Source organism: Pan troglodytes, chromosome 15 (assembly GCF_028858775.2).
Source record: "Pan troglodytes isolate AG18354 chromosome 15, NHGRI_mPanTro3-v2.0_pri, whole genome shotgun sequence".
Taxonomy (NCBI): domain Eukaryota; kingdom Metazoa; phylum Chordata; class Mammalia; order Primates; family Hominidae; genus Pan; species Pan troglodytes.
The window spans coordinates 94,363,040-94,390,791 of NC_072413.2; the positions used below are offsets into that span (position 1 = coordinate 94,363,040).

Here is a 27,752-nt window from a genome sequence, read left to right on the forward strand (position 1 = left end):
AGATTAAGTTTAGTAATAAATCATTTTGCCAATGATTCTGAACTCAAACTATAAAATTCAAATATCACTACCTCTGATTTCCCATAAGGACTAAATAAAACCTCATAAATGAAAGTGCCTAGTACAATGCCTGACATAAATACATACTCAATAAACATTAACTGCCTTTCTTTTGATCTTAGGCCATGTGATGTAATACTTGCTAGATGTGTGATGGGGCAAACTGCTTAACTCCATCTGTAAAATGGGAATATTAATGCCCACCTTATAGGGTTAAAGTCATTAAAGGATAATGCATACAAAGCCCTTCCACCCACAAAAGGCATTAATAAATCCTGAACCCTCTTTTTTCAAGATAACCTATTCATAACTGTATCAAAAGTATAGAATCATGGGTTGTTGAATTCAAAAATATCCTTCAGAATCCCTATCTTTTGGAAGAATTACAGGAATACAATACCATAAGACGGACGACACAGAGATGAAGTGTGTGTTCCATTAGTGTTTACTGAACTCAGGTGAATTGCTAAGTCCATTATCACTCGGCTAATCGTGGCGGTCTGGAGAGTCTCTCCAGGGGTAGGACTCTCACCTCCCGGTGAGGGACTGGGTCTTACTGCTCTCAAACCAGGGCTCTTTCCACTATCTTGTGTCCTCTCCCTAGTTTAAGTCAGGTACATACTGATAAAATTATATACTGATTTATAGTCTCTAGCACAAATTCACTTAAGGGTCATAATAAGGTATTTCCATAATTTAAGATTTTCTGTGGCTAAGGAAGTAAGGGTTGGGCAAAGGGTAGAAGTCACTCTATTCCTGTCAAACCCAAAAGTGAATATACTTTAAGTAAAATGCTATGCATTGAACACACAAATGCAGGTACGACTGCATGTGGTGAGTCGAAATTCAGATGAAGCACCTGTATAGCAATGAGTGAATTCACAGCCTCTAGATGACAAGTAGAAGGCAGGTTTTAAAATGTCTGAAAATTGCAACTTCAGCGCTTTTGCAACACCTGCTTTTACGATCTGTCACGTGGAGCAAAGAGGCATAACTCAACAGCACTACTAGGGCCAGACGACCATTCACAGGCTGGATACACAAACCTATCTTGTAAACATATAATCAAGCAAAAGCAGGCAAACCGGCACAAGAGGCCTTCACCTAACTTTCTTCCAGATGGCAAACGCTGCACGATGACAAACAAGGCAAACATGGTGCGCAAGTAGCCAACCCAAAACAAATAACTAGGGATTCTGACATCCAAAGGTCCTCTTTATCCTTAATCGTTCCAGAATGTCATCCCACAAGGCAAGGTTTGTTTGCCACAAAACCCTGCGGCCCCTCACATCCCGAGGGACAGTTCTGGTCACCTCCTCCCACGGACCTATTGAGCCTGCTTCACAGACCCCCGAAGCACTGACTCAATTATTCCCATAGTGTAGATTCCATTACATCTGTTAAAGTTTCCGGAACACGTGATTTAGGAGAGCAAACTTGTTAGAAACAGATTAAACAACACTCTTAACACATTTCTCTGAGCCGTGTCACACTCAGGTCCAAACAATTCCCAAGGAGGGACTGACTGTCACCAACCTTGGATGGCACTGGTTCAAAGCGCCCTAAAGAGGGGAGCGAGCCCCGCCCGGCTCGCCGCCGGCAGCTCTTACCCATTTGTCCAAGGGGACCTGGGCGAGGGACCCGGTGCCTTGGTACAGGTCCAGGCTGAGCTGCTCCAGGCTCAGCTTCTCCTGCAGAAAGTGGCCCAGGTACCTCTGCAGGAGGTACCGGCAGGCCCTCTTCTTGATAGACTCCGAAAACGGCCAAGGCATAGTGACTGCTGGCAGCTGGGCTGACTGCGGCTGGGGGTTGCGGCGGCTCCGGCCTCGGGGTAGCGACTCCGGCTCCAGGCCGCGGCGGGGCCTAAGCCTGGAGCGGCCCCTCCATCCCTATTTGGTGCCGGGAGTCCCTCAGGGAGACCCCATCGCCGGCGCCGCACCGCTCGCGCTGGGCCTGGCGGAGGCAAGACGCAGAGGGGTCCTCCTGGCCCCAGGCCAGGGGACTTCCGAGGAGGGTCCCAACCGGCTCGGAGAGAGTGCAAGAGAGCGCGAGAGGAGGCGGCAGGGGCTGAGGCAGCCACCTCCACTGCCGCCGCGCGACGAATTTGTTGTCATCCGCGAGGCGCGTTCCCGGCTGTAGGGACGCTCCTGGCGCGTTCACGAGACCCAGACTCCCGGCGCGCCGCCGGGCGCTGGCGGAAGTGACGCCACACTGGGGGCCGCGGAAGGCGGGCAGAAGGGCGGGGGCTGGAGCAGTTCCGGCTCCGAGGGGGCGGGGCGGGCGAAGGCGGGGAGGGAGGGGGCGGCACCGCCGGTCGGCTCCAGTCGCCTCCGGAGGGAGGAAGAAGAGGACGCCGGGCGCGCAGGTGAGCGGCAGCCGGGGTGGCTGCGGGTGAGGGGCGGCCCCCGAGAAGAGCTAGGGGCTCGGGGCGCCGGCGGGCCGTCAGGCCTTCCGGATGGGGACGCGACGCCATGCAGCGGGCTGGGCCGAGAGGGGCGGCAGGCTGCAGGGGCCCCGCGCCCGTGTTAAGAGGGGTCTGGGGGCCGGTCTGGCTGGCCTGGCTCTCCCGGCTCCCCTCAGACCTCGGCGCCCCGGAAACGCACACTTGGGGCTCCGCCGTCTCCGCTGGGAGGACTGGAGCCCTTCTCGAGCATCCGCGCCCGCACCCGAGCATTGACCGGTGCCCATTGTCAGCAAGTTCTTCGGCCCCCGCCTCATTCAGGTATTGTTTCTGAGGCAGCTTCTTCGTTGCCGTTTGCCTGGCGGTTTGCAGAGCGCTTCTCGCATACGCTCGCTTAATCCTGGGTGTGTCATAGCAACGATCAGGAAACTTGGGTTTTCGAAGCATCTGTGGGCAAAACTGCATTCCTTGAGAAATGCTAAAGGCTCCTGACCCCGCGGGAACCTGGGTGAAGAACTTGGGCTGTTCTGGCAGTCTGCGCAATCGTATTTCTGCCTTTTGGGAGGTAACTCCTGCAGAGGCGGAGCCGGCTGTTAAGTTAAGTCAACCTCGAAAGGCCTGGGTGCGGGTGTTCTATGGCCCAGAAGCCAGATGTCCTGGCTTAGAATCCCGGCACTGACACCTATTAGCCGCCCAGCCACTTTGAGCGGCCACTGCCGTCCCCGAGCCCACGTTGCCTCCTTTGCCGAGTGTGAGCGGATTAAAATCTTATGTGCATGGATTTCTTAGGAAGATTAAATGATATGAGTAGGGCACGAACCTGAACAGAGTCCTGAAACATACAGCTGTTTAATCACAGTGAATTAAGACGACCAGTTTAAGGAGTGAAATGTTTACTGTCTCGGCAACTTTCATGAATGCCTTGGAAATACAGCCCAAAATATTGGTAGATGGAGAAACATCTGGTTCCCCTTTCCACAACCACCTTTTCGTTTTAGAACCAGGGTACTTTGTATGCAGTTGCTTGGATTGTTGATTTCCCTCATTCTTTGTAGACTCATTTCAAGTATTCTCAGTAACTTAGATTCCCTTGCTCTTCATTCAGAAATATTTGTTAAGGTCCATTAAATGAAAGTCACCACAGTTGATCATGTGAACAGTGTCAAGAATCAGGCCGAACCTTCAAGGAGTTTATGTTCTAAAACTGAAGCATGGTGGTACCTGCTTGTGGAGGCTGAGGCGGAAGGATCGCTTGAGCCCAGGACTTTGAGGCTGCATAATTGCATGGACGCTATCCATAGAGTGCCTGCAATTTCAAATATCAGAAAGGATCGTACGAGCTATGATCATGCCACTGCACTCCAGCCTGAACCACAGAGCAAGACCCTTTCTCTCAATAAAGTGGAAGTTTGTTCATTTATTCAGTAAATGTTTATTGATTGCCTTCTGTGTGCCAAGCACTGTTCTAGGTACTGGGAATACAGCAGTGAACAGATAAATCTCTTCCTTCCTGGAACTTACATTTTATTGAAGGGAGGCGACATACAATAAATGAGTGAATAATATGCTTTGTGGTGATAAGGGCTGTTGGAAAAACGAAAGCAATGTAAAGGGAGTGGAGATGGGGAAGAGAGAAGGGACTTGCCATTTTTATATGAGATGGTAAGAGAAATTCTCTTATTTAATAAGATTACATTTTAGCAGAAACTTGGAGAAAGCTGGGAAGTGAGGCACATGTATACCTGGAAGAGTTGTTTTCCACGCAAGGGGAACAGCAAGTGCAACGCCCTGTCACGGGAGAATGCTTGATGAATTTAGGGAACATCAGGAGTGAGTGAAGGAAAAAGTAGAAGCTGGGCAGTTGGGGGTGGGGTGGGGCGGGCGGGGCGCAGAGGAAGCACATCATGTAGGGCCTCCTAGGCCATTGATAAGAACTTTGGAGCCGGGCACAGTGGCTCACTCCTGTAATCCCAGAACTTTGGGAGGCCGAGGTGGGCGGATCACTTGAGGTCAGGAGTTCAAGACTAGCATGGCCAACATGGTGAAACCCTGTCTTTACCAAAAATATATAAAAAATCAGTCAGGTGTGATGGCGTGCACCTGTAATCCCAGCTACTTGGGAGGCTGAGGCAGGAGAATTGCTTGAACCCGAGAGGCGGAGGTTGCAGTGAGCCGAGATTGTGCCACTGCACTCCAGCCTGGGCAACAGAGTGAGACTCTATCTTAAAAAAATAAAAAGAACTTTGGCCTTTACTCTGGGTGAGGTGGATTTAGGAGAGGAGTGACACAGTATGGCCTAAGTTTCTATGGGATCATGCTAACTGCTGTGTTAAGAATAGTCTGGTGTGGAAGTGGGAGGGCCAGAGTGAAAACAGCAGAACCAGTTAGAAGGATATCACCGTAATGCAAGGAAAAGATGACAGTGGTTTGGACCAAAGCGGTAGCGGTGAAAATGATTAGTTAGAAGCAGTTGGATTCTGGATATATTTTGAAGATAAGACATGTTTGTAAATAATAATTCTAATATTTGCCATAAAAGGAATACAAACAAGGTGGTATGAAAAGGCAAAGGTGGGATCTTGCAAGAAATTAGAATAGGCTTTGGAAGGTTTGAAATAGACTTCTGACAAATAGATACAATTTGGACTTCTTTCAGCAGTTATTAAATAAGTGGTTTCCTTTTTCAATATAGAATTGCATTCGGGCTATCCATAGAGTGCCTGCAATTTCAAATATCAGAAAGGAAAATTAAAATGAAGGTTTTGCAATAACAAATATGCTCTATTCAGAGTATTGCGTGTTGCCTTGTAAACTTTATGCTTTCTAGGAGAAATTCAGTATAAATGTTAAGGTTTAGGACCTGTCATTATGATATCTTTGGCTACAGTAGGGTACAAACTCATCTCAAATCACAGTGCCATTTTTGTGTTTTGTCAAAGACAAAGTACCTGTCACAAAATGTTAACACCTTGCATTAATTAAGGAAGATGAAAATAATTACCCTGGCCAGGTGTGGTGACGTGCCCCTGTAATCCCAGCACTTTGGAAGGCCAAGGCCGGAAGGATCACCTGAGACCAGGAATTTGAAACCAGCCTTGGTGCCAGAGCAAGACCCTATTTCAAAAAATAATAATAAATTTTAAAAAAGAAAATAATTACCCAACCGAATATTGTCAGCTTATTAAGAATTATGTAAAAGTTTGAAGTGACAGGTGAGAGGCTGTATGCCAGAGGCTAAATGGGTCATGTCAAAATAATCCTCCTTCAGAGAAATCTGTTAACATGGGAAATGAAAGAAAAGCCAAGGAGATGTATTTGACCTTTTTTTACGACTTGCACCTGAGGTAACAGGACGACGCTGTCAGGGCTCCACGCCTCACGTCTCTTGGAGGAATTGTACAACACAGCAGCAGCCAATCCCCCACATAATGTAAAGAGCACCTAACTTGGAGCCACATGGCTTGAGCTTCAGGGTCAGGCTTTCTTCTTGAAAGATAGTGTTAAATACTTTTAATATAATAGATTATATTTTTTCAGCTGTTTGCCCAGCACAGTTCTAAGCACTTTCCATGTATTCATTCATTTAGTTCTCTCAATATCACTTAAAGGTAGATGCTATTTTAACATCATTTTAAAGAGGAGGAATGTGTAACTGAGAAAGATTAAAACATCTTTTTCCAAGTCCCAGAGTAAATTAAGTGGCCAAGCTAAAATTCTAGCCCCAGTCAGTCTGCTTGAGAGCCTGTTAACCATCACACCTTCCTGGCCCCTTGTTCATATTGAGAGGATTTACCAGGTTGTAGTGTGTGATACAAATAAAGGTAATCATGATTAAGATACCGTATCCTGGCCTCAGCTGACTGTTAACAATGTCAACTGAAAGGTCAGACTTTCAAAGTGAAAATTTGCACTCCATATGTTCTTGAAATCTTTCTGGGGCTGTTCTTTTGTCAGACTAAGTATATATGACTGTCTTTGCCCATTTTTTTGTCATCAAGGACAAAGCTCTTTGATGCTCTGAACTCGTAATGAAACAAAATAGTCTAATAAATTAGGAAGTAAAGAATAAACGATTTAGTAATCAATGTCATAATAACCAGTTGTATGAATCCTCCAAAAACACAAACACCTGAACACTGCCCAAAAATTATGGAGAAAGAGCTGGTTCCTAAATAATTTATGTATGATGTTTTAAGGAATCATTTATGGAAACTTTACATCAGGTGATACAACCTACCAGAATAAATAATAGCAATTGTCAAGTATTCCAATTTTTGTCTCTTTGCTAGAAACAGAATATTGCTTAGGATCTGGTAGAGAACCAATTTGGAGTTTAAATGGAAAGCAGTGAGGTTTTCTATTTTATGTCTCTGTAGATATTGATTTATGTTTGTTAGAATGTACTTTAAATATAGTGCCAAGTAATACTTATTTCCTAGAGGATTATATAGAAATAAGAAACTGTAATAACTGGAATTTTTTTTTTTTTTACATTCCATTTTTGAGTGTCTTTTCCTAGAGTCTCATTTACAGTTTCTGGTTTCGAAGGAAAGGTTTACAAGGTTGTATTGCTACTCTTTTTTTTTTTTTTTTTTTGAGACAGAGTCTCATTTTGTCACTCAGACTGGAGTGCAGTGGCACGATAGCTCATTGTAGCCTCAACCTCCCAGGTTCAGCCGATCCTCCTACCTCAGCCCCTAAGTAGCTGGGACTACAGGCTTGTGCCACTAATTTTTGTATTTTTTTGTAGAGACAGGGTTTCACCATGTTGCCCATGCTGGTCTCGAACTCCTGGACTCAAGCAACCCACCCACCTAGGCCTCCCAAAGTGCTGGGATTACAGGCATGAGCCACAGCACCCAGCCAGTGTTGCTGCTTATTTACAGTTTGTAAAAACTCAAATTAACCCTGTGTATTTCTTTCTTCTGAGTTCCCTCCTTAATCAACAAAAGCACTGCTATGGTTTGGATATGGTTTGGCCCCACCAAGCCTCATGTTGAAATTTGATCCCTGGTGTTACAGGTGAATCCTGGTGGGAGGTGTTTGGATCATGGGGGTGGATCCCTCATGAATGGCTTTCTCTCTGTAACTCTCTGTATATCTGTCTCCCTCCCTCTCCCCTACTCCCTCTTTCTCTCTCACTTCCCCTCCCTCCCTCCTTCCTTCCTTCACCATGTGATCTGCATATCCCAGCTCCCCTTCTGTCATGAGTGGAAACATCTAAGGCAGAAAATTGGTACTGAGAGTGGGGTGTTGATATAAAGAGACTTGAAAATGCGGAAGCAGCTTTAGAACTGGGTAATGGGCAGAGGTTGAAAGAGCTTGAAGGGCTCAGAAAACAGGAAGATGAAAGAATGTTTGGAACTTCTTAGAGATTGGTTAAATGGTTGTGACCAAAATGCTGATAGAAATATAGACAGTAAAGGCTATGCTGAGGAGAGCTCAGATGGAAATGAGGATCTTATTGGGAATTGGAGCAAACATCACCCTTGTTACACTGTAGCAAAGAACTTGGCTGCATTGCCTCCATACCCTAGGGCTTTGTGGAAGGCCCAACTTGAGTGATGACCTAGAGTATCTGGTAGAAGAAATGTCTAAGCAGCAAAGGGTTCAAGAAGTGGCGTGGCTGCTTTTAACAGCTTACAATTAAATATGGGAGGAAAGGAATGACCTAAAGTTGGAATTTAAAAGGAAAGCAGAGCATAAAAATATGGGAAAATGTGCAGCCTGGCCTTGTGTTAAAGAAGGAAAGAGCATTTTCAGGAGAAGAATCCAGTTAGTTCAGATAAAAGGGAGCCAGGTGCTAATAGCCAAGACAATGGGGAAAAGGCCCTCAAGGTATTTCAGAAATCTCCTAGGCTGTCCCTCTCATCACAAGTCTAGAAGACAAGAATGGTTTCCACAGTCAAAGCCGTGGGCGCAACTGTCCTGTGCCACCTTGGAATGCTGCTCCCTGCATCGTGGTTGCTCCAGCTCCAGTTCTGTTTCAAAGGGCTCCAGGTACTCAGCTCAGGCTGCAAGCTGTATGTCTTTGCAGCTTCTATGTGTTGTTAGGACTTTGGGGCACAGAATGCAAAAGTGGCAGAGGCTTGGCAGCTTCCACCTAGATTTTAGAGGATGTATCAGAAGGCCTAGGTGTTACAGAAAGACTCTGCTAGGACATTGCCAAGCAGAAATGTGGTGTTGGAGCCCCGATGGAGAGTCTCCACTGGGGTATTGCCTAGTAGAGCTGTGAGAACAGGGATGCCATGGGGACCACAGAATTGCACAGCCACTGGCAGTGTGCACCCTCATCCTGGAAAAGCCTCAGGCATTTGAGTCCAACTCATGAGAGCAGCCACATGAGCTGTACCCAGCAGAGTCATAGGGATGAGACTGCCCAAAGCCTTGGGAGCCCACCCCTCACACCGCTGTGCCAGGATGCACGACATGCTAAAAGGAGGTTTTGGAACTTGAAGGTTTAATGTCTGCCCTGATGGGCTTTAGATTCTCATGGAGTCTCTTACCCTTTTCTCTTGGCCAATTTCTCCCTTTGGAAAACAGCATTTATCCAATGACTTTTCCGTCATTGTGTATCTTGGAAGTAAATAACTTGGTTTTTTACTTCACAAGCTTATAGCTGCAAGGAACTTGCCTTGAGTCTCAGATAAGAATTTGGACTTTTGAGTTGGTGCTAGAACAAGTTAAGACTTGGGGACTATTGGGATAGAATGGTTGTATTTTGAATGTGAGAAGGACACTAGATTTGAGAAGCGAGGAGTGGAAGGCTATGGTTTGGATATGGTTCGTTTGGCCCCATCAAGTCTCTTGTCAAAATATGATCCCCACTATTGGAGATGGGACGTGGTGAGAGCTGTTTGGGTCAGGGGGTTGGGGCGGGGTAGGGTTGGGGGGCCAGTTTGAGGTGGGAGAGGTGTGGATCTCTCATGAATGGCTCGGTGTCTTTCTCCCAGGAATGAGTGAGTTTTCACTCTCAGTTTCTGACAGAACTGGTTGTTGAAAAGAGCCTGGATCTCCTGCTCTCTATCTACCTACCTACCTATCTGTCTATCTCCCCCACCTCCACCCTTTCTGACTGTGTGATCTTCACACACTGGCTCCCCTTCCACCACGAGCGGAAGCAGCTGGAGGCCATTGCAAATGCCGGCGCTGTGCTTTGTGTACAGCCTGTGGAACGATGAGCCAAATAAACCTCTTTTCTTTAGAAATTACCCAGCCTCACATATTTCTTTACAGCAATACAGAGAGACTAAGATAAGCACAATTCTGTTGTCTAGATTTATAATTACTAGAATATAAATATGTCTGTGTTATTGCTGAAAATGGGGTGGAGAATAATTTTATAAACCAGTGCATAAATGGGAAAATAGCCATTCTTACTAGAATTACAAATACTTTATATTTGTGATACTACACATGATTCTGAATTAAAAAGTTTTATTTCAAAACAAATATATACATCTGTAAGCTATTGAAAACAGATTAAATGTTATGTTACAGAAAACAAAGGTTAAATTGAGTTTTAGCTTTGCCTAAATTCTAAATCTTGCTGATAATAATTAATAAACTTTATTCATCTTTACTTTCAAAACAGTTGTTGGAAATGCAGATAAATTCAGAACTCTTGTTTTATTTGTAACTGATGCTACCAGTTATTTTAAGTGTCTGAATAATAACCTGACTTCTCTAAGAAAAAGATTTCTGCTTCCTACACCCTATACTTTCCAAAAGACTGCAATTTTTAAATTGTTTTTTCTTATTGAAAACATAATCATTTTCTTTTCACCATAGGAAAATTAGAATATTAAAAAATGAAAGCTATCAACAATCTTTTTTTTTTTCTTTTTTTTTTGAGACAGAGTCTCACTGTCACCCAGGCTGGAGTACACTGGTGCAATCTCAGCTCACTGCAGCCTCTGCCTCTCGGATTCTCCCGCCTCAGCCTCCCCAGTAGCTGGGATTATAGGCACGTGCCACCACACCTGGCTAATTTTTTCTATTTTTAGTAGAGATAGGGTTTCGCCATGTTGGCCAGACTGGTCGCAAACTCCTGACCTTGAGTGATCCACCTGCCTCAGCCTCCCAAAGTGTTGGGATTACAGGTGTGGGCCACCACACCCAGCCAAAACTATCAACAATTAATTTTTAACAAAGCGCAATAGCATAACTGAAGTGGAAAGAGTTGCAAAAACTTAGAGAAGGCCTAACTCAGCCCTAACCTTGTATCCTTTTACCAGCTCCTGCCTCTGCTTGTTAACTTGATACTGCCAGACACGGTGCCTGAAATTTTCATCTTGTTGAATTAATTCCTTGGGTTAGGGCTATACTTCTAAAACGTATTTTTCATGCCAATATTCCTCACTCGAATGTACCTTTTAGAGGCAAAGGAAACCCTAGATGCATAGGGGTATAATCTAAAGAGGATGTGGCTTGAGACATCCAAACATTTGTGTACTTTTTCATTTAAATTCTAGGCAGTTCTGTAATATTTCCTGATATTGATATAGTAACAGTGATATGTATTTTCCAAGAATATCTGCCATGTTTGTCCTGAGTCTTTGTATACTCCTTGTCACAGAGCCGAGTATCACACTTGAGAAGCAGAGAGTTAGAATTTTCTGTTTTATTCATTCAGGAAATATTCAATGAAGTCCTGCTTTATGCCAGACACTGTGCTGGTGATGTGTATATCACAGGCTCCCATCTTCATGGGTCTGTAGTAGTACAGACACAAAAATTATTTGCCATGAGGCTTAAGTACAGCAGTACCAAAGCAGAGATGCTGTTCAGGAAGATACAGTGATTGGCCATCTTGAGAGCAGATACACAATCCTGAAATAGGTTTGTCTGAGCTGAATTTTAGAGGACTAAAAGTCTTCAAAGTCGTGTTAAAATAAAATTTTTTAAGTTAAAAACATGGATCTCATAAAACATATGGTGAGCATGTGTCAAAATGCATTTAATTCATTAATGAAACAAACAACAAGATGGTAAAAGTTGGTTCAGAGTAGTATAGGTGATCCCTGAGAAGCATCATACAAATATGGTGAGCCTGTTGCCCTATTGTATTGCCTAGAGCCAGGCATGGCACTGGAAAGAAAAATCCAGGTAAAGCCTGATGGTCTCCCTGAATTGAGGACATAGAGCTGGAAACCCAAGAAGGCCAAGGCAGCTAGGACAGAGTACTAGAAAGTAAATAGCTTCACAGAAAGCAAGGACTGTGAAGATATAGAAAGGGTCTCCCTCCAGCCTGCAGCTGAATACTAATTCATGAGTTCACTGCCCTAGGCTGGGGAAAGAACTACCAAAAAGAATGAGAGGAGGGGCCAGGTGCTGTGGCTCACGCCTGTAATCCCAACACTTGGGAGGCTGAGGTGGGTGGATCACTTGAGGTCAAGAGTTTGAGACCAGCCTAACCAACATGATGAAACCCCGTCTATACTAAAAATACAAAGATTAGCCAGGCACGGTGGTGGCCACTTGTAATCCCAGCTACTCAGGAGGCTGAGGCAGGAGAATGGCATGAACCCAGAAGGCCCGGATTGCAGTGAACTGAGATAGCACCACTGTACTCCAGCCTGGGTGACAGAGCGAGACTCTGTCTCAAAAAAAAAAAAAAGAAAGGAGGATACTCAGTTTGGGACTTTCTGAAGCAGAGGTGATATGAAAATTATACATCTCCTCATTTCTTTGGAGAGTAAATTGCTGGATCTTCATCTTTATTGGATAATATCAAATCATTTTCCAAAGTGTTGTGCCAGTTTACACTCCCACTCAGTGTCTAAATGTTCTGTGTTCTGCATCCTCAATAATACTTGATTTAGAAATTTTTTTATGCATAGACTCAAAAAGGAAAATGTTTTACTGATCTGCAAGATGTTAAATGTTACCTCATTTTAATTATTTCTATAATTTCTGTGAGTGTATTTTCATGTGTTTAATAATCATTTCTGTTCTTCCATTAAAAAAAAAAAAGAATTAGAGGAAACAATTTTCTGAGCTAAAGCAGGACCAGGGATAATTCCCATTCTTATCACACAGAATAGAAACCCTCATAATTCATAGGGCATTGGGTAGAGTACTCAGAAAGGTTTTGCCTCTGTAATGGGACAGAATTAACTAGAGATTAAATGCAGATCTTGTCTAAAAGCAAGACCCAGAAAGATCAAGCTGTTTCCAGATAACTACCTCCCAGGACAGTGCTGAACAATATTTATTACTTTTTAAATTTTTTCTCACCATGCGTCTAACCAAATGAATTCGATAATATTTAAAATAATATAAAAACATTCAGCACCACATTCACAATGTCTGGCATCCAGTCAGAAATGACCAGGCATGCAGAGCAGCAGAATATAACCTACAATTGAGAAGAAAAATCTGTCCGTTGAGAGTAACCCAGAAATAATACTTGAAATTAGTAGGCAGGACATTATAACACTTATTATGGCTGTATTTTATATGTTCAAAAAGCTAGAAAAAAGATTGAGCAAATTAAGCAAAGACATGGAAAATATGTTTAAAAGATTAAAAGACACAAATAGAATAGATACTGAAGAAAAGACTAACAAACTTGAAGACATATCAATAAACAATTCAAAATGAAACAGTGAAAAAAATAAATACAGCAATGAGGAATAGGACACCTTCACTTGGACTAATATACATAAAATTAGAGTCCCCAAAGAGGGTAGGGACACATAAATGTTTGAAGAAATAATGGCCAGAAATTTTCCAAATTTGTTGAAAACTCTAAACCTACAGATTCCAGAATCTCAATGAAACCTAAGGAAAAGAAACATGAAAAAACTACACCAAGAGGAACAAAGATAACAATCACATCAAATGTTTCATGGGAAACAAGACAAGCAAGGTGTGATAGTCGAGAAACATCTTTTTAATTTTTTTATTTTAGAGACACAGGCTCTTACTATTTTGCCCAGGCTGGTCATGAACTGAGCTCAAGCAGTTCTTCCACCTTAGACTCCCAAATAGCTGGGACTGCAGGTGTATGCTACTGCATCCAAGAAACATATTTAAAGACTTGAAAGAAAAAAAAACTGTCAACCTAGGATTCTCTACCCAGCAAAAACATCTTTCACAAATGAAGATGAAAGGGAGACTAGTTCAGACATAGGAAAGATGAAAGGATTCATCAACAGCAGACCTACACTACAGGAAATGTTGAAAGAAGTTATTCAGGCAGAAGGAAAATGATACAGATAATACATGTAGATATAGATCAGTACAAATGAAGGAGCACAAAAAATGGTAATTATATATTACATATAAAAAGACATTAATCTCTCTGAAAAATAATTGACTCTTTAAAGCAAGAATAATAACATTATGATGAAGTTTATAATCTGTGTAGAAGTACAATATGTGACAAAAATAGCAAATGCTATATAGTATTTTGTAAAGTTCGTATACATGAAGTAGTATAGTATTAATTGGAGGTACATTGTGATAAAGATGTATACTATAAGCTTTAAAGCAACCACCAAAAACACAACAAAAAATATCGTTAATAAGAACCAAAAGATATAAAATAGAATCCTAAAAAGTGGTTAATTCAAAAGCAAGGAGGAAAATAAGGAAAAGGGAGTAAAGTACAGATGGGACTAAAAGCAAACAAATAGCAAGACAGCAAATTCACACTCAACTATATCAATAATTACAGTAATCAAATGTAAGTGGTCCGAACACCCTTAGTCCATTTTCAGTTGCTTATAGCAGAATACCTGAAACTCGAAAATTTATAAAGAAAAGAAATTTATTTATTTTTCTTTTTTTTTTTTTTTGAGACAGCGTCTCACTCTGTTGCCCCGGCTAGAGTACAGTGGCGCAATCTCGGCTCACTGCAACCTCCGCCTCCCAGGTTCAAGCGATTCTCCTGCCTCAGCCTACTGAGTAGCTGGGACTACAGGCATGCACCACCACGCCTGGCTAATTTTTGTATTTATAGTAGAGATGTGGTTTCACCATATTGGCCAGGCTGGTCTCGAACTCCTGACCTCGTGATCCACCCACCTCAGCCTCCCAAAGTGCTGGGATAACAGGCGTGAGCCACCACGCCCAGCTTGAAATTTATTTCTTATAGTAATGGAGGCTGAGAAGTCCAAGGTAGAGGGGTCACATTTGGAGAGGGCCTTCATGGCGGTGGGGACTCTGCAGAGTCCTGAGGTGGCACAGGGCATCACATGGTGAGGGGGCTGAATGTGCTGGCTCACATCTTTCCCCCTCTTCTTACAGAGCCACCAGTTCCACTTGCATGATAACCCATTAAACTATTAATCCATAAATAGATTAATCCACTCTTTGGGTAGAACACTCATGACCCAGTCACCTCTTAAGGCTTCACTTTTTGGTGCTGCCACGTTGCATTGGAAATTGAATTTCAACATGAGTTTTGGAGGGGACAAGTATTCATACTAATAGCACACCCCAATTAAAAGAGGTTGCCAGATGGATGAAAAAGCAGGACCACACTACATACTGCCAGTAAGAAACCCATATTAAATAAAAAGATATTTGTATTTCCATTCCCAAGACCTTAAAACAGCCTATTATATCAAAATCAAATTCCTCTCTCTAGGTGTCAGCATGCTGTCAGATTGGGCCATCCCTGCATATCCTTGTATTTTAGCCCGACTAGTTCCTGCCACACCCTGTGCTGACCTTTGCTTATGCTTTGTTCCCTACACAGAATTTTTCACAACTCTCAAGACCTTTTTGCTTATTTATAACTCTTTATTCATGCTCATTCCAAACCAATTTTGACTGACCTGTACCCTTAGTCAAGCCCCATCATAACTAACCATTACGTCATAGATTATAGAATGTCAAAGCTCTTAGAACAGTAAAGAATTTTCTGCCTATTTACCTTATTTTGTAGATGAGACCTCCGTAAGACCAATGAGATTATGTGCCCAACTCAGGTTCATACAAGTTTAGTGATAAGAGTTTGTAGTAGGATGAAGACATATCATTGTTTTCTGTAATTATCTGCCACTCACAATTAAGTACATTTGGGGAGAATAATTATGATGTGTGTGTATGGCATTAATATTTGTGCAAATATTTCATGTGCCTGTTTTCTTTCCCAAAGTAGACTGCAAGCTACCAGTAGATATCTTTTATTAGTATTCTAGTGCTTAAAAAAAGTCGGCTATGTAGGTACAGAGTGGATTATGATATTTGATTAATAAACTTAGAATCCAAGTAGACAAGATTATAAAACATAGGATAATGATTCATTAGTTTTTACTATTTGAAACAATGATGATTGATTCCTTTACATACAGTAATTAGGATTTGATTATATCTCAAGTTCCAAATTTTGCTACTCATATATAAAGTTTGATTCAGTGCCTTTACATCTGCTGAGATTTTTCAACCTTAGTATAAACTCTGCTTATTATATTATCTGCAAGTTTTTACAGAGGTCTAGACCTGTGCCATCTGATACAGTGGCCACTAGCTATTTAAATTTAAATGAACCAAAATTAAATAAATTTTTAATTCAATTTCTCCATCACAGTAGCCAAACTTCAGATGGCTATTAGCTGCTGTATTGGAGGGCAACAATAAAGAACATTTCCGTCATCACAGAAAGTTCCATTCATTTAGAATTTCTTATATGATGATAAATTGTTTTGTGTACAAAAAGGGAAAGCAAAGATTTTTACAGGATTCACATTGATAAGTCAACCATTCTGGTAACCTGATGGCAGTTCTAAAGTGTTGATAGTAATTCTAGTGGTTGTTCCTTCGCTGAAACGGGCATGTATTTTCTCATCCTCAATGGTACAGGCTTCTAGTCAGGTACACAGATAATCCATTGAGCAGAAAATATATCTATATTCCATCTTTACCTTCTGTTTAAATGTATATTTATATGTCTTAAATATTTTAATTGTGGTAGACTATTTATATAAGTGTTTATAATAAGGTGTCTGCTCAAAATATTTTTACCTTCTGGGGTACATAATCCAAAGTGTGGAAGCTGCTTCTCAAGTGTCCGTCAACATAGCAACCTAGCTGCTCACTGCTCTGCCTCTGTAACTCCTGTCATCACCAGCTAACTGACTTCATGGTTTTTGGCTCTTTTCAAACTCCTTGAGAGAGCATCTGATTAGCTAGACCACCATCCGGAAGTAGTTGGACAAAGCTCTTGACTTGGGACATAAATAAACCCCTTGCCAACCTTGAGATGGTGCCTTTAATTGGAATACCCATCCCCAGTACATGTTGCTATGATGATGCTGGAATTAAAATACAAAGCATGAAACCTATGATTCAGAAACCTTTCCAGAGAAGGCAATGGGCTTGGCAAGTACTCTAGGCTTCCTTTTAAGAGAAGCATGTAAACTGCTTAGCACCTTATGTTGCCCATCAAATGTGTTCACTGAAAATAAATTATGGCCAAGCGCAGTGGCTCACACCTGTAATCCCAGCATTGTGGGAGACCAAGGCAGGAGGATTGCTGGATCCCAGGAGTTCAAGACTAGCCTGGGTAAACATAGGAAGACCCTGTCTCTCCAAAAAATAGAATCACCCGGGCCTGATGGCACCCACCTGCAGTCCCAACTACTTGGGAGGTTGAGGTGGGAGGATCATTTGAGCCTGAGATTGTGCCACTGCACTATGGCCTAGGCGACAGCAAGATCCTGCCTCGTAAATAAATAACTCTCCAAAAAAAAAGGAAGAGCAGAAAAAGAAGTCATTTGAATGTTTTTATATATGTTAAAGATTGAGGAAGGTACCATAAGCTAAGGAATTCAGATGGCCTCTAGAAGTGAGAAAAGGTAAGGAAACAGATTCCTTCCTGAAGCCTCTAGAAGGAATACAGACCTGCTGACATCTTGCTTTTAGACTTCTAATCTCCAGAACTGTAAGAGAATAAGTGTGTGCTATTTGAAGCCACTAATTCGGTAATTTATTATAGTAGCAATAGGACACTAATTGATATCCAAAGATTTTGGATATTTATCTATAAAGCTTTTATTAAGCACTTTCTACATGGCAGGCACAAAAATATTCATCATCATCACCCGAGCTCCATTTTCTAAACCTTTTTACCTTCATAGGGCTGTTGTAGAGCTAAATCAATCACTGCCTTTCATTATGGGTAGACTCCTAAATCCAATAGAACGCTTTCTGTTGCCCGTAAGATAATAGGAATTTGTTGGCTCCGATAACTGAAAAGCGCAAATCCTGGGAAACCAGCATGGGCTCTGGCCACATTTCTCTGTGAATCTCTTGGCTCTGTTTTTTTCTGTTGTCAGCATCATGCTTGGGCTAGTGGCCCCATCTCAACATGGCTACTTGGAACAGCTTGAGCTGTGTTCTGTGACTGAACTATTCTGATTAAAGTGACCAAGAAGTCCGGGTGCAGTGGTTCATGCCTGTAATCCCAGCACTTTGGGAGGTTGAGGCGGGCGGATTGCTTGAGGTCGGGAGTTCAAGACAAGCCTGGCCAACATGGTGAAACCTTGTCTTGACTAAAAATACAAAAATTAGCCGGGTCTGTAATCCCAGCTACTCGGGAGGCTGAGGCAGGAAAATCACTTGAACCCGGGAGGCGGAGGTTGCAGTGAGCCGAGATCATGTCACTGCACTCCAGCCTGGGCAACAGAGCGAGACTCTGTCTCAAAAAAGTAAAGTGACCAGGAAGAATTTCATGTATTAATTAGTTTGAAGAGTCTGTATCTGGGGATTGGAGTCAATCTCAGCCAAATTGCTTGGTTACTTTACTTAGTACGGGAAGGGAGCATTATGGTTGCCCTTGGAAAATATGGGTGGTCATAGGCAGGGAAAAGGATATTGGTAAATAATCAAGAACCTGCTTCAACCAACAAAAAACAAGTTGTAATCATACCTTAAAATAATAGCTAAAAATGTTATTTATGTAATGCTCCATTACTTTAATTTATATGTATCATCAAAAGTTCTAAATTGTATGTTATTCAAAGACATTTCAGGGAAAGTGTCTTAAAAGTTCAGTCTTAGGAAAGGTGTCTTCCTCTTTTTTGCAGCTCGGTGCCGATTATCACAACTGTTTGGTGACCTACTTCACTGACCTGTGAGGATTCCTTCCCTTCAAGTACTGGATTCTTGATCTTCCTGCATCATCAAGGTCCTAATTGCAATGAATTACACTCTTGCTTAAAAAAAAGCTTTATAAATGTAAAACTTTCTCAATATAAACATCTTTTTATGTAATGATCATTATTTCTGACATCTCCAATTGAAGTACTTGATAACTTAAGCAAAATTAAGATGTTTGATATTCATGATGTCAAGAGATTTATAGTAGTCATTTCTAAATCTTCAAAACTATGTAAAAAAGAAAGGGCTCATTTTGTATGTATAAGACCAAATATAATCTTGAGCAGTATACTGATTATTTTTGGAATAAGGTAAAATTTGGAAAGCCAAATTTTTTTTCCTATATAATAAGTCAATTTGAGCTTTCAGTTACCCAACAGATTGCTCCAGCAATAATTGGTAATTTTATAATTAACTTCTGTTGTGTGTAGTGAGTGACTAATTCTGTAAAGTGCTGTGAGAGACCAGATAAAGAGTCTTTAAAACAATATTAATTGAAATGGGATTGGAGGAATACATTATACATTTGCTATGTAATTTTTTGAAATAGCTTTACATATGTTATTATAAATTGCATTCAGCAAGTAGTTCTGACTTTTGTAATGTGCAAATGACATTCAGCTGTAGGAACTCCAGCTTCTTAAGATTTTTGCTGATAATTTAGAGCAGTGGCTGCACAGCAAAATCACTAAGGAGCTCTGAAAAAAATAACTCGTCTTCCAGAGATTTTGATTTTGTTTTTCTGCAGTGAGGAAAATGTATCTGTAATTTTATAAGCTCTTACAAGTAATTCTAATGACTAGCTTAAAGGATTTTGAATGTCACTATCTTGAAGGATTTTGAATATTACACAAATAGGGCATAACTTGGAAATAGCAATGGACTGTGCAGTGTACCAGATCGGTGTCCATATTGTCAGAAAAAAATTGAGACTCCTTCTAAAAATGCATTTAAGAGCCAGGTGTGGTGGCTTGAGCCTGTAGTCTCAACTACTCAGGCGGCTGAGGTAGTAGGATGGCTTGAGCTCAGGAGTTCTAGGCTATAGTGCACAGTGATCACACCTGTGAATAACCACTGCACGCCAGCCTGGGCAACATGGTGAGACCTTGTCTCTTAAAATACAATGACTTTATTACCAGTCTAATCTAACTCCAGTGTGGTGAGGGGGTGGGACTAGACCTTGACCACAGTGCCCAAGTAGATAGGAAATGAATGTTGATTGAATATGTGAGTGAGTGAAGAGTTATGCTTCATTCACGACAGCAGATGCTTAATCCATATCAGAGAAGTGAAACTACTTTTAAAACCTGCCAAGCAAAAAGAAAGCACAATAGCTCACCATAACTTGTTCTGTAAAGCCTTTTGTACATTCCAAAGCACTTTCACATTAATTAACTTTTCTCATTCATACATTTCAAATTTTAACAATACATATAGCCAGGAAGATCTTTTTTAACCCCAGTTACAGAAGAAAAGCTAAAACCACATAGCAGCCTGGCAGTAATATTTGATCAAGTTAGCGTGAGAAATTAGAAATAATATTTTTCAAAATATAACATTTGGGTCAGTTCAAATTAATGGTGAAAAGATGAGTTATTCAGTAAATGGTATTGGTACAGTTGGCTATCCATTTGGAAAATAAAGTTATGCAAAATAAATTCCAGATGGATGAGTTAAATTCAGATACAACGAGAATTTAGGGGATTTTTAAAATGTAATCATGGTATGGGGAAGGCCTAGAGCAGAACCCCAATCCAGAAGTCATAAAAGGAGCTACTGAGACTTACCTACTGTGGTAGGTAAAGACTTGCACTCTGATTTCATGCAATTTAGATTTATTTCCATTTCTGCTTATTGCAACTGTATGATCTTAGAACTAAAACTATCCTTTAAACATCCAAACAGATGCTTACTCAAGGAAATACATATTAAAACAATGAGCTATCATTCTTTGCCTCTTAAATTGGCAAAAATTTAAAAGAATTGGAAAGAGGTGAAAAAGAGTACAGTCCCTCATATTCTATTGGTAAAGTATAAGTCATACTCTCTTTTTTTGTTTTTTTTGAAGGGTAAATTGACAGTATCTATTAAAAGTTAAAATAAGTATGTCCTTTGACTCAGCAATTTCAGTCCTAAATATCTGTCCTAGAGAAATAATTATACATTTAAAAATATGTACTAGGATTGTTACTGAGGCATTACTCAAAATAGCTAAAAAACACAATATTCTAAATGCTTATCAATATGGAAATTGACCTGTTGAGGGTAAGTGGAGAAGGGAGATTCTTTTTTTTGAAGATCTATGGGTGTCGGTGATTTTGCTGTGAAAAACCACTAGAAATGTTTTTAGATAGTATTTTTCCTAAAAATTGTTAGCTAGTGTTTTGTACTAAGTAGCAATTGTAAGGCATAGCTAATTTTAATCAAATGTAGTAGTTTGAATGTCTTTCTATAAACAAATTTTATAACTGCTTTTTTTTTTTTTTTTTTACAGAATGGAAACAGACTGTAATCCCATGGAGCTAAGCAGTATGTCAGGATTTGAAGAAGGTTCAGAGCTGAACGGTTTTGAAGGAACTGACATGAAAGACATGAGGCTAGAAGCTGAAGCAGTTGTAAATGATGTTCTCTTTGCTGTTAACAACATGTTTGTCTCGAAAAGCCTGCGGTGTGCGGATGATGTGGCCTATATCAATGTGGAAACAAAGGAAAGAAACAGATATTGCCTAGAACTCACTGAAGCAGGGCTCAAGGTAACTCACTTTTCCTTTTAGAAAAAAAAATTATTTATGTCTTTACCACTTTATCAAAAAGAGGGGTAGTGGGGAGGGGAAGAGTGTTAAAAGAGAACTGGATATTCAGTAGCTTCCAAATTTTTTTAAGAAAAACTTTTAACCTAGAAATTTTTATTAATTTTAAAGGCTTTTGATCGATATGGGGAAACAGAATTTTTTTGAAAAACATTTGATTTGCAGGGCGTGACTGTTTTAATCATGACCCCCAAAACTAATTTATTTCTCATCTATAGCTAAACGTGTTCACCAGAATTATACATACATTCTTTGCATTGAATGGGTTTTGCAGTCACTGTTTTGAAAAGATTTTCGTCAACCTCTTGAAAATGTCGCTTCTGTTAAAATAACACACTTGACAACACTGTTTTCCAACTCTGAGATCAGAAATAAATCAGAGCAGAACATTCCGCCCCCAGATTTCCAAGAGTGTCCCATTAACCCTTTATCATGAGTATCTCTTTATTATGAGAGCTTTTCTAGGCAGATTAACCTTTCCATTCTTTAAACCAAAATCATGAGTTTAGAATAGTAGAAAACATCACCTGAGAGCAACTTTTAATTAAAAAAGAAAAAACTATAGCCCAGACCTGCGGGCTCTTACCTGTAATCCCAGCGCTTAGGGAGGCCAAGCTGGTAGGATCATTTTAGAGCAGAAGTTCAAGACCAGCCTGGGCAACATAGCAAGACCGTGTTTCTACAATATATTTTTTGTTAATTAACCCAACATGGCAGCACTTGCCTGTAATCCAGCTACCTGGGAGGCTTAGGAGGGGGCCCATGAGTTCGAGGTTGCAGTGAGCTAGGATTGGGCCACTATACTCCAGCCTGGGTACACAGACCCTGTTTAAAAAAAAAAAAAAAAACTATTATAAAATCTTTGACCTACTGAACAAAGGGATAGACATTAGAAAATCTAAAATCTAGTTTTAACCTTACTAATCAGTGAATCTTCAGTCTTAGAAAATGTCATACATTTCTGTGTTTCTATATTTATTCAAAGTAATTGTACATTATCATAAGGTGGTGAGCAAGGCCTGCCTAAGCAAGTAAGAATGTCACATGATATCAAGTACATAAACATCTCTTTAATTCGCTGGATTCACTTTGCTGAAGATGAGTCGTGTATACTGTATATTCCTTGATGGAGCAAATTGCAAGGCCAGCATCTGTACTACCCTCAGTTCCCTCACAGCTGCTGCAAAGATAGCTGCTTAGCTTTAAGCGTAGTACCTGAATTAACTAATTTTTGTGCACTTCTTTTCACATCCTTAAATTTGTACTAAAAGCTCAGAGTATTTAGAGGTGAATCTTAAATCAGAAGTAGAGATAAATGACAGAATTAGTAAGCTAATTCTGTCTTGTGTTGGTTAATTCTAAGTTGACTGTGGAGAGGTAGAAGGAGTTCTGATCAGAGAGTCAGCAGTCTTAAATGTGAATTTAAGTGATCTTGAGTGAGTCCGTCTACCCCTGAGAGAGTTCCTGCTTCTTAATCTATAACTTGGAGATTTAAAAAAAACTTAAAACGATTTGGGGAATGATTATATGACTGTATGGTACAGAAAGATCTGAACCATTTGTAAAACCTGACATGTAGTAGGTGCTCAAATATTTGTTTGTTTTTCGGTCTGATTCAGTTAACATTTATTGAGCAACTATCCTGTGTCAGCAATTGAAAAATCAAACCATGCATAAGACATGATCCCTGTCCACCAGGAAGATCACAGTCTAGCAGGGATAAGAGGAAGAAGGCAAACTGGACTGTACTCCGCGGTAGAGAGTGCAGTAATCGAGCATGGATCTGAAGAGGTGTGATTCATTTTCCTTAGGTGTCTGCCTCTGCTTTTCATTAAAAAAAAAACTCAGCTTCTATTTCTAACACAAACTTTCACCTCCTATGGCTTAAATAGATGTCATAAAAATTTAGGATTTATATAGGGAATGTACAAACTTAAGTCAGCAAAAACTAAATTAATTTTGCCCTATATTGTGCTGGTGAACCATGATATACCTTATAATCTTGTCAAAAAGAAAAGTTGTAGCTGTGTTCACAGGAAAAAAGAAAAAAGAAAAACACATGGCCTGTCAGCCTTTTGCCTAAGATCAATTGGAGTATCTTTTCTTATCAGTTTAATATCTGTTATGTCCTCTATCTAAGGACAATATATTAAATGGATTATTGGAGCAGAGAGATAGAATAGGCTCTTGCTCCATTAACTTCACACATCGACCTGGTATTGCAAATACCTCCAGAAATAGTGTACCCCTACCAAGAAAAAAAAACACATTAACATGCTCTTTTATCTCACAGAATTGAGCATTTATTCCCTGTCAGGTAAGAAATATATTAGGTGAAAGTGGCCTTTCAGATTACTAATAATAAAGCTAAACAGTTATTAAAACTAATAAACTATTAAACCAATTATTAATAAACAATTATTAAAATTAACAACTAATTATTAAAACTAAATTATTAGGAATAATTTCTAGAATTGTTTATAAAAGAAGTGAAAAATAATGATAAAAATATGAACTAATGATATATTACCTATTATAGTACTTAATATAGTGGACCCTCAATATATGTGGAATTAAATGGGGTAAATAATAGATGCATGTTTTAGAATATGAAAATGAAATACCATTTTTGTGTAGCTTTTCAAATTCTTTCTCTGCATTTCCTTGAGCTTCTAAGTAAAACCTTTTAAATGTTGAAGAAAATTCTATAGGGAGCATTTTAGTGGTGTTTCTGTGTTATACATTATAAGTTGCTGAAGTATTAAAGGTTGTATTTAAAATGTGTATACTCTGACTTTGAGAAATAGTTTCACTCAGTTACCCATGTATCTGGTGGTCTAGTGGCTAGGAAAAGAAATAATTTATTTTTTTGAAAGGATGATTACTCACATAAACACTTGGATTTTGCTTTCTGTACCAACATGAAAACTAATGAATTCACTGTTGCATTTCTCTTGTAGGTGGTAGGCTATGCTTTTGACCAGGTAGATGATCATTTACAGACTCCCTACCATGAAACAGTCTACTCCTTGTTGGATACACTCAGCCCCGCCTACCGAGAAGCATTTGGAAACGCACTGCTTCAAAGACTGGAAGCTTTGAAAAGGGATGGACAGTCATGACTACACTTTTTCCTTTCAGAGGGGCTGGTGCTGGTACAGAATGTTGATATAAAGCTTAAAATTCTTGCATATGGTCATAGAAAATGCATCTTTGGTTTTGTGTTTTTATCACTTGCTTCCAACTTAGGCTTTTGGCTCAGAAGATTATTGAATAATGATTTGTCTTAGTTTCTGTTTCAGTAAGGGAATTCTGAGGCCGTTGCTATGATACCATCATTAAGACATTCACATGTCTTCATATAATATCTCTTCATTTCAAATCCTAATCAGTATTTCATACTATTACAGGGCTTTGATGCTGCCAGCACTGTCTTTTACATAGGAAATTCTAGATTTGCACAGTAATAGAGGAATTAGAAGTACCTAACTATACACTTTGATTCAGCCTGCTAAATCAGGGGTTCAATACTAGCTTGGACAAACTTTGTAGTAATTAATTGCTACCAGCCTTATTGGAAACAAATTATCAACTAGTTTCCCCTGCACAAATTTTGAAATTCACTGCTTCACTTAATCTATTTATATTACTAATAATGGATTAATAAAGATGAATTAATTATATATTACTTAACTAGTATTAAATGAAAAACAGGGACTGAAATAGTTCTGTATTCCGTGTTTGCAACAGCCAGCCAACTAAGCAGAGGATAAGCCGTTAGCAAATGAATGTAATAATTACTCATTTCCAAGATATCTAAGCACATAAGCAAATACAGGAACAGACTTCATTCTTTTTCTTAACAAAAAAGCATCTTCAGTGTGTGATTTAAAAGAAAGAAGATTCTGGTTTCCTAGAAAACAATATTTTGGCCTGTGTTGATTCTTATTCTGAATGTGTGTTTACATAATGTACAGTATATATTCAGAAAGTATTTTTGCTTCAACGTTTACTTTCTATGATGTAGTGCTTTGGTATTCCCACAGCACCCCACCTTCCCCAACAGATGTACAGTGTTCTGTCTCCATTCGAAATCTACAATGTAATATGAGTGCATTGTATGGGTTTGAAACCAAAGGATGAATGAAGCATTCAGAGACTTAATATTTGAAAAAGGAATAGTCAGTATTTTATATTTTATTACAGGTACTGATATTTATAAATTTAATAAACTGTACCATGCTGCTGCATGTTTTCAAGTACATGTTGAACAGTAAGGATTGGGGAGTTGTTTTTTAATGGTCACCTAAAGCAGCTGCTGTAGAAATGTTGAACTAAAATTTTGCATCTGGTCACACCTTCATGCATTTATCATTTGCAGATATTTTTCCATCATTATTAAAAAACAGGAACTTTTAGGCTCTGAAGATCATGTGGACCAGAGCAAATTAAAGTTCAGTTTATGTCACAATTCATTGCCAGACTTCATTGGAATGCTTTGTTTGATGATGTATGTTCATTCTCAGCTTTATTTTCAGATGCTTAACTGGGCAATGAAGTCTAACTTCAGGTTGAACTTTCTCATGCTTAATCTCAGGCTAAATGTAAATGATATTTGTAAAGTTTGAATACAATTCTGTTTACTCATTTTGAGTTAGTATGAAAAAAAGTGATTGTATGTTTAAGAATTGAAATTGTTCATTTTGTGATAAATGATTAATTCCAAGAGCTTGTTTCCATTTTTTAATTCTGCATTGTTACATTTGGATTTGAAATGACTGAAGTGAGCTTTCTCTTGTTACTACTATGAAAGAGGAATGAGGAACAAGAGGAGAGGACATTAATAAAACTACACAGATATACATGAGAATCTAGATATTAAAACCTCCATTTTACCTGGTCTGTTTAAAGAACTTAACCAGCAGATAGGCCAGGTGTCGTGGCTCACACTTGCAATTCCAGTGGTTTGGGAGGCCCAGGCAGGAGGATCACTTGAGGCCAGGAGTGCAAGACAGCCTGTGCAACATAGATCCCATTTCTACAAAAAATTATAAAAGCATGGCCTGGTGACACACACCTGCAGTCCTAGCTATTAGGAAAGCTGAAGCAGGAAGATTGCTTGAGCCCAGGAATTGGAGACTGCAGTGAGCTACAATCGTGCCGCTGCACTCCAGCCTGGATGACAGAACAAGACCCTGCCTCTTAAAAAAAAAAAAAAATGAAAATTATAAAACTTAACCAGATAAATTAAGCCTTGATTTCACTTCTAAAGGAAAAAGAAAAAAAAAAAAACTTTTATATAAATAACTTTTACAAATCAATAGGAAGAAAAAATGCAAACAGTGGGCAAATAATATGGTCAACTCAGAAAAAAAAATAGATGTCAGTAACTACTTGAAAGAGGCCCAACCCAACCATTAACTCAAGAAAGAGAAATTTTAAGTTATTGGGTCATTTCACCTGCTACTTTTGTGATTCTTCTTATTTAAACTTAATACCAGTAAGGATTTAATGAGGAAGCACTCTTACATTCTATTGGAGGGTATATTGTTGAAATCTTTCTGGAAACATTGGTAATAAATCCTTTACAAGTTTATAACTTCTGAATTGGTAATATACTAGCAACCTAGCATAGGGAAATGATTCAGCAAAAAAACTAGTATATAAGGATGTTCATTTCCCCTAATGAAAAATTGGGAAGGCTCTAAAGAGTGGTAAAGTGATGCTACATCTTTTGATGGAAAAATATGCAACCACTAAAAATGAAAAAATGGCAATGAGAATTATGCTACACAAAAAAAGGATATAAAACTATACATACTTCTTTGAAAAATAATTGTATGTGTAACAAAAAAAGATTATAGGCTGTTAGTAGTCATCACTAGGTGATAAAATAGATAATTTTCATTTTCTTAATACTTTTTCACATTTTATGCATTAGCTTGTATGTACTAATTAGAAGCAGGAAATGCAATAGATGTGGGGTTTAAGCTACCTAGAGGCTGTCTAGCAAAAGCACCAATCCTTGCTGAGTTGTATCTGCTCCCAGATCCTTGAAGAGGCAGAATGATTATGAAGGGAAGAGTGCACACCTCATTTCCCATGATGACACTCTTCCCACCTTTCCTCCAGGTTCGGCTGCTACTAATGTACTTACAATCATTAGCTTCTTCTATTGCACACTGTGCTGTTCTCTCCCCGGTGTTCAAAAACATAGAATGTGCTGTTTGAATGTTGAGGAACATAGTAAGAAAACACTGAGATTCTGATAGGTGCCACATTGACTTCAGAACTTTCTTTCCAATCCCTTTATTTTCTGGATGATACAGGTGAGATAGACAGATTAAGCGACTTGCTCAGCAACTGCT

At 39.8% G+C, this 27,752-nt stretch overlaps 2 protein-coding genes and 1 non-coding gene across 9 annotated transcripts in view; 2 read left to right on the forward strand and 1 right to left on the reverse strand.

The window, feature by feature from the left end:
- ATG2B (autophagy related 2B) overlaps positions 1 to 2,340 on the reverse strand; it is an 82,062-nt gene extending 79,722 nt beyond the window's left edge. For 3 of the 5 annotated variants that reach the window (XR_010151028.1, XM_009428416.5, XM_510152.8), the window contains exon 1: positions 1,671 to 2,340. Coding sequence is in view for 2 of the 5 variants with exons in the window: in XM_009428416.5 (XP_009426691.4) it covers positions 1,671 to 1,832 (162 nt within the window). In the remaining 3 variants the exon portion in view is untranslated. The remainder of the gene's footprint in view (positions 1 to 1,670) is intronic. The other 2 variants (XM_063793117.1, XM_063793116.1) reach the window with 2 other exon arrangements.
- On the forward strand, positions 2,310 to 26,112 carry GSKIP (GSK3B interacting protein). 3 transcript variants are annotated; one of them, XM_009428382.3, is made up of 4 exons: positions 2,310 to 2,425; positions 18,502 to 18,602; positions 21,069 to 21,327; positions 24,345 to 26,110. In XM_009428382.3, the coding sequence occupies exons 3-4, from the start codon at positions 21,070 to 21,072 to the stop codon at positions 24,504 to 24,506; spliced, it is 420 nt and encodes a 139-aa protein (XP_009426657.1). In that variant the 5' UTR covers positions 2,310 to 2,425; positions 18,502 to 18,602; position 21,069; the 3' UTR covers positions 24,507 to 26,110. The 3 variants fall into 3 exon arrangements, with proteins under 3 accessions (XP_009426657.1, XP_016781257.1, NP_001229499.1); XM_016925768.4 differs by having other exon boundaries at positions 2,383 to 2,782; NM_001242570.1 differs by lacking the exon at positions 2,310 to 2,425 and having other exon boundaries at positions 24,345 to 26,112.
- LOC112205512 (U2 spliceosomal RNA) lies at positions 23,444 to 23,635 on the forward strand. Its single transcript, XR_002939459.1, has one exon. It is a non-coding gene; the product is annotated as a U2 spliceosomal RNA (small nuclear RNA).
- Positions 26,113 to 27,752: the final 1,640 nt, after the last annotated feature.

Coding starts and splice junctions, on each gene's coding strand:
- GSKIP (XM_009428382.3), top strand. CDS start 21,070: ATGGAAACAGACTGTAATCCCATGGAGCTAAGCAGTATGTCAGGATTT. Junction 21,328..24,344: donor TCACTGAAGCAGGGCTCAAG/GTAACTCACTTT, acceptor TTTCTCTTGTAG/GTGGTAGGCTATGCTTTTGA.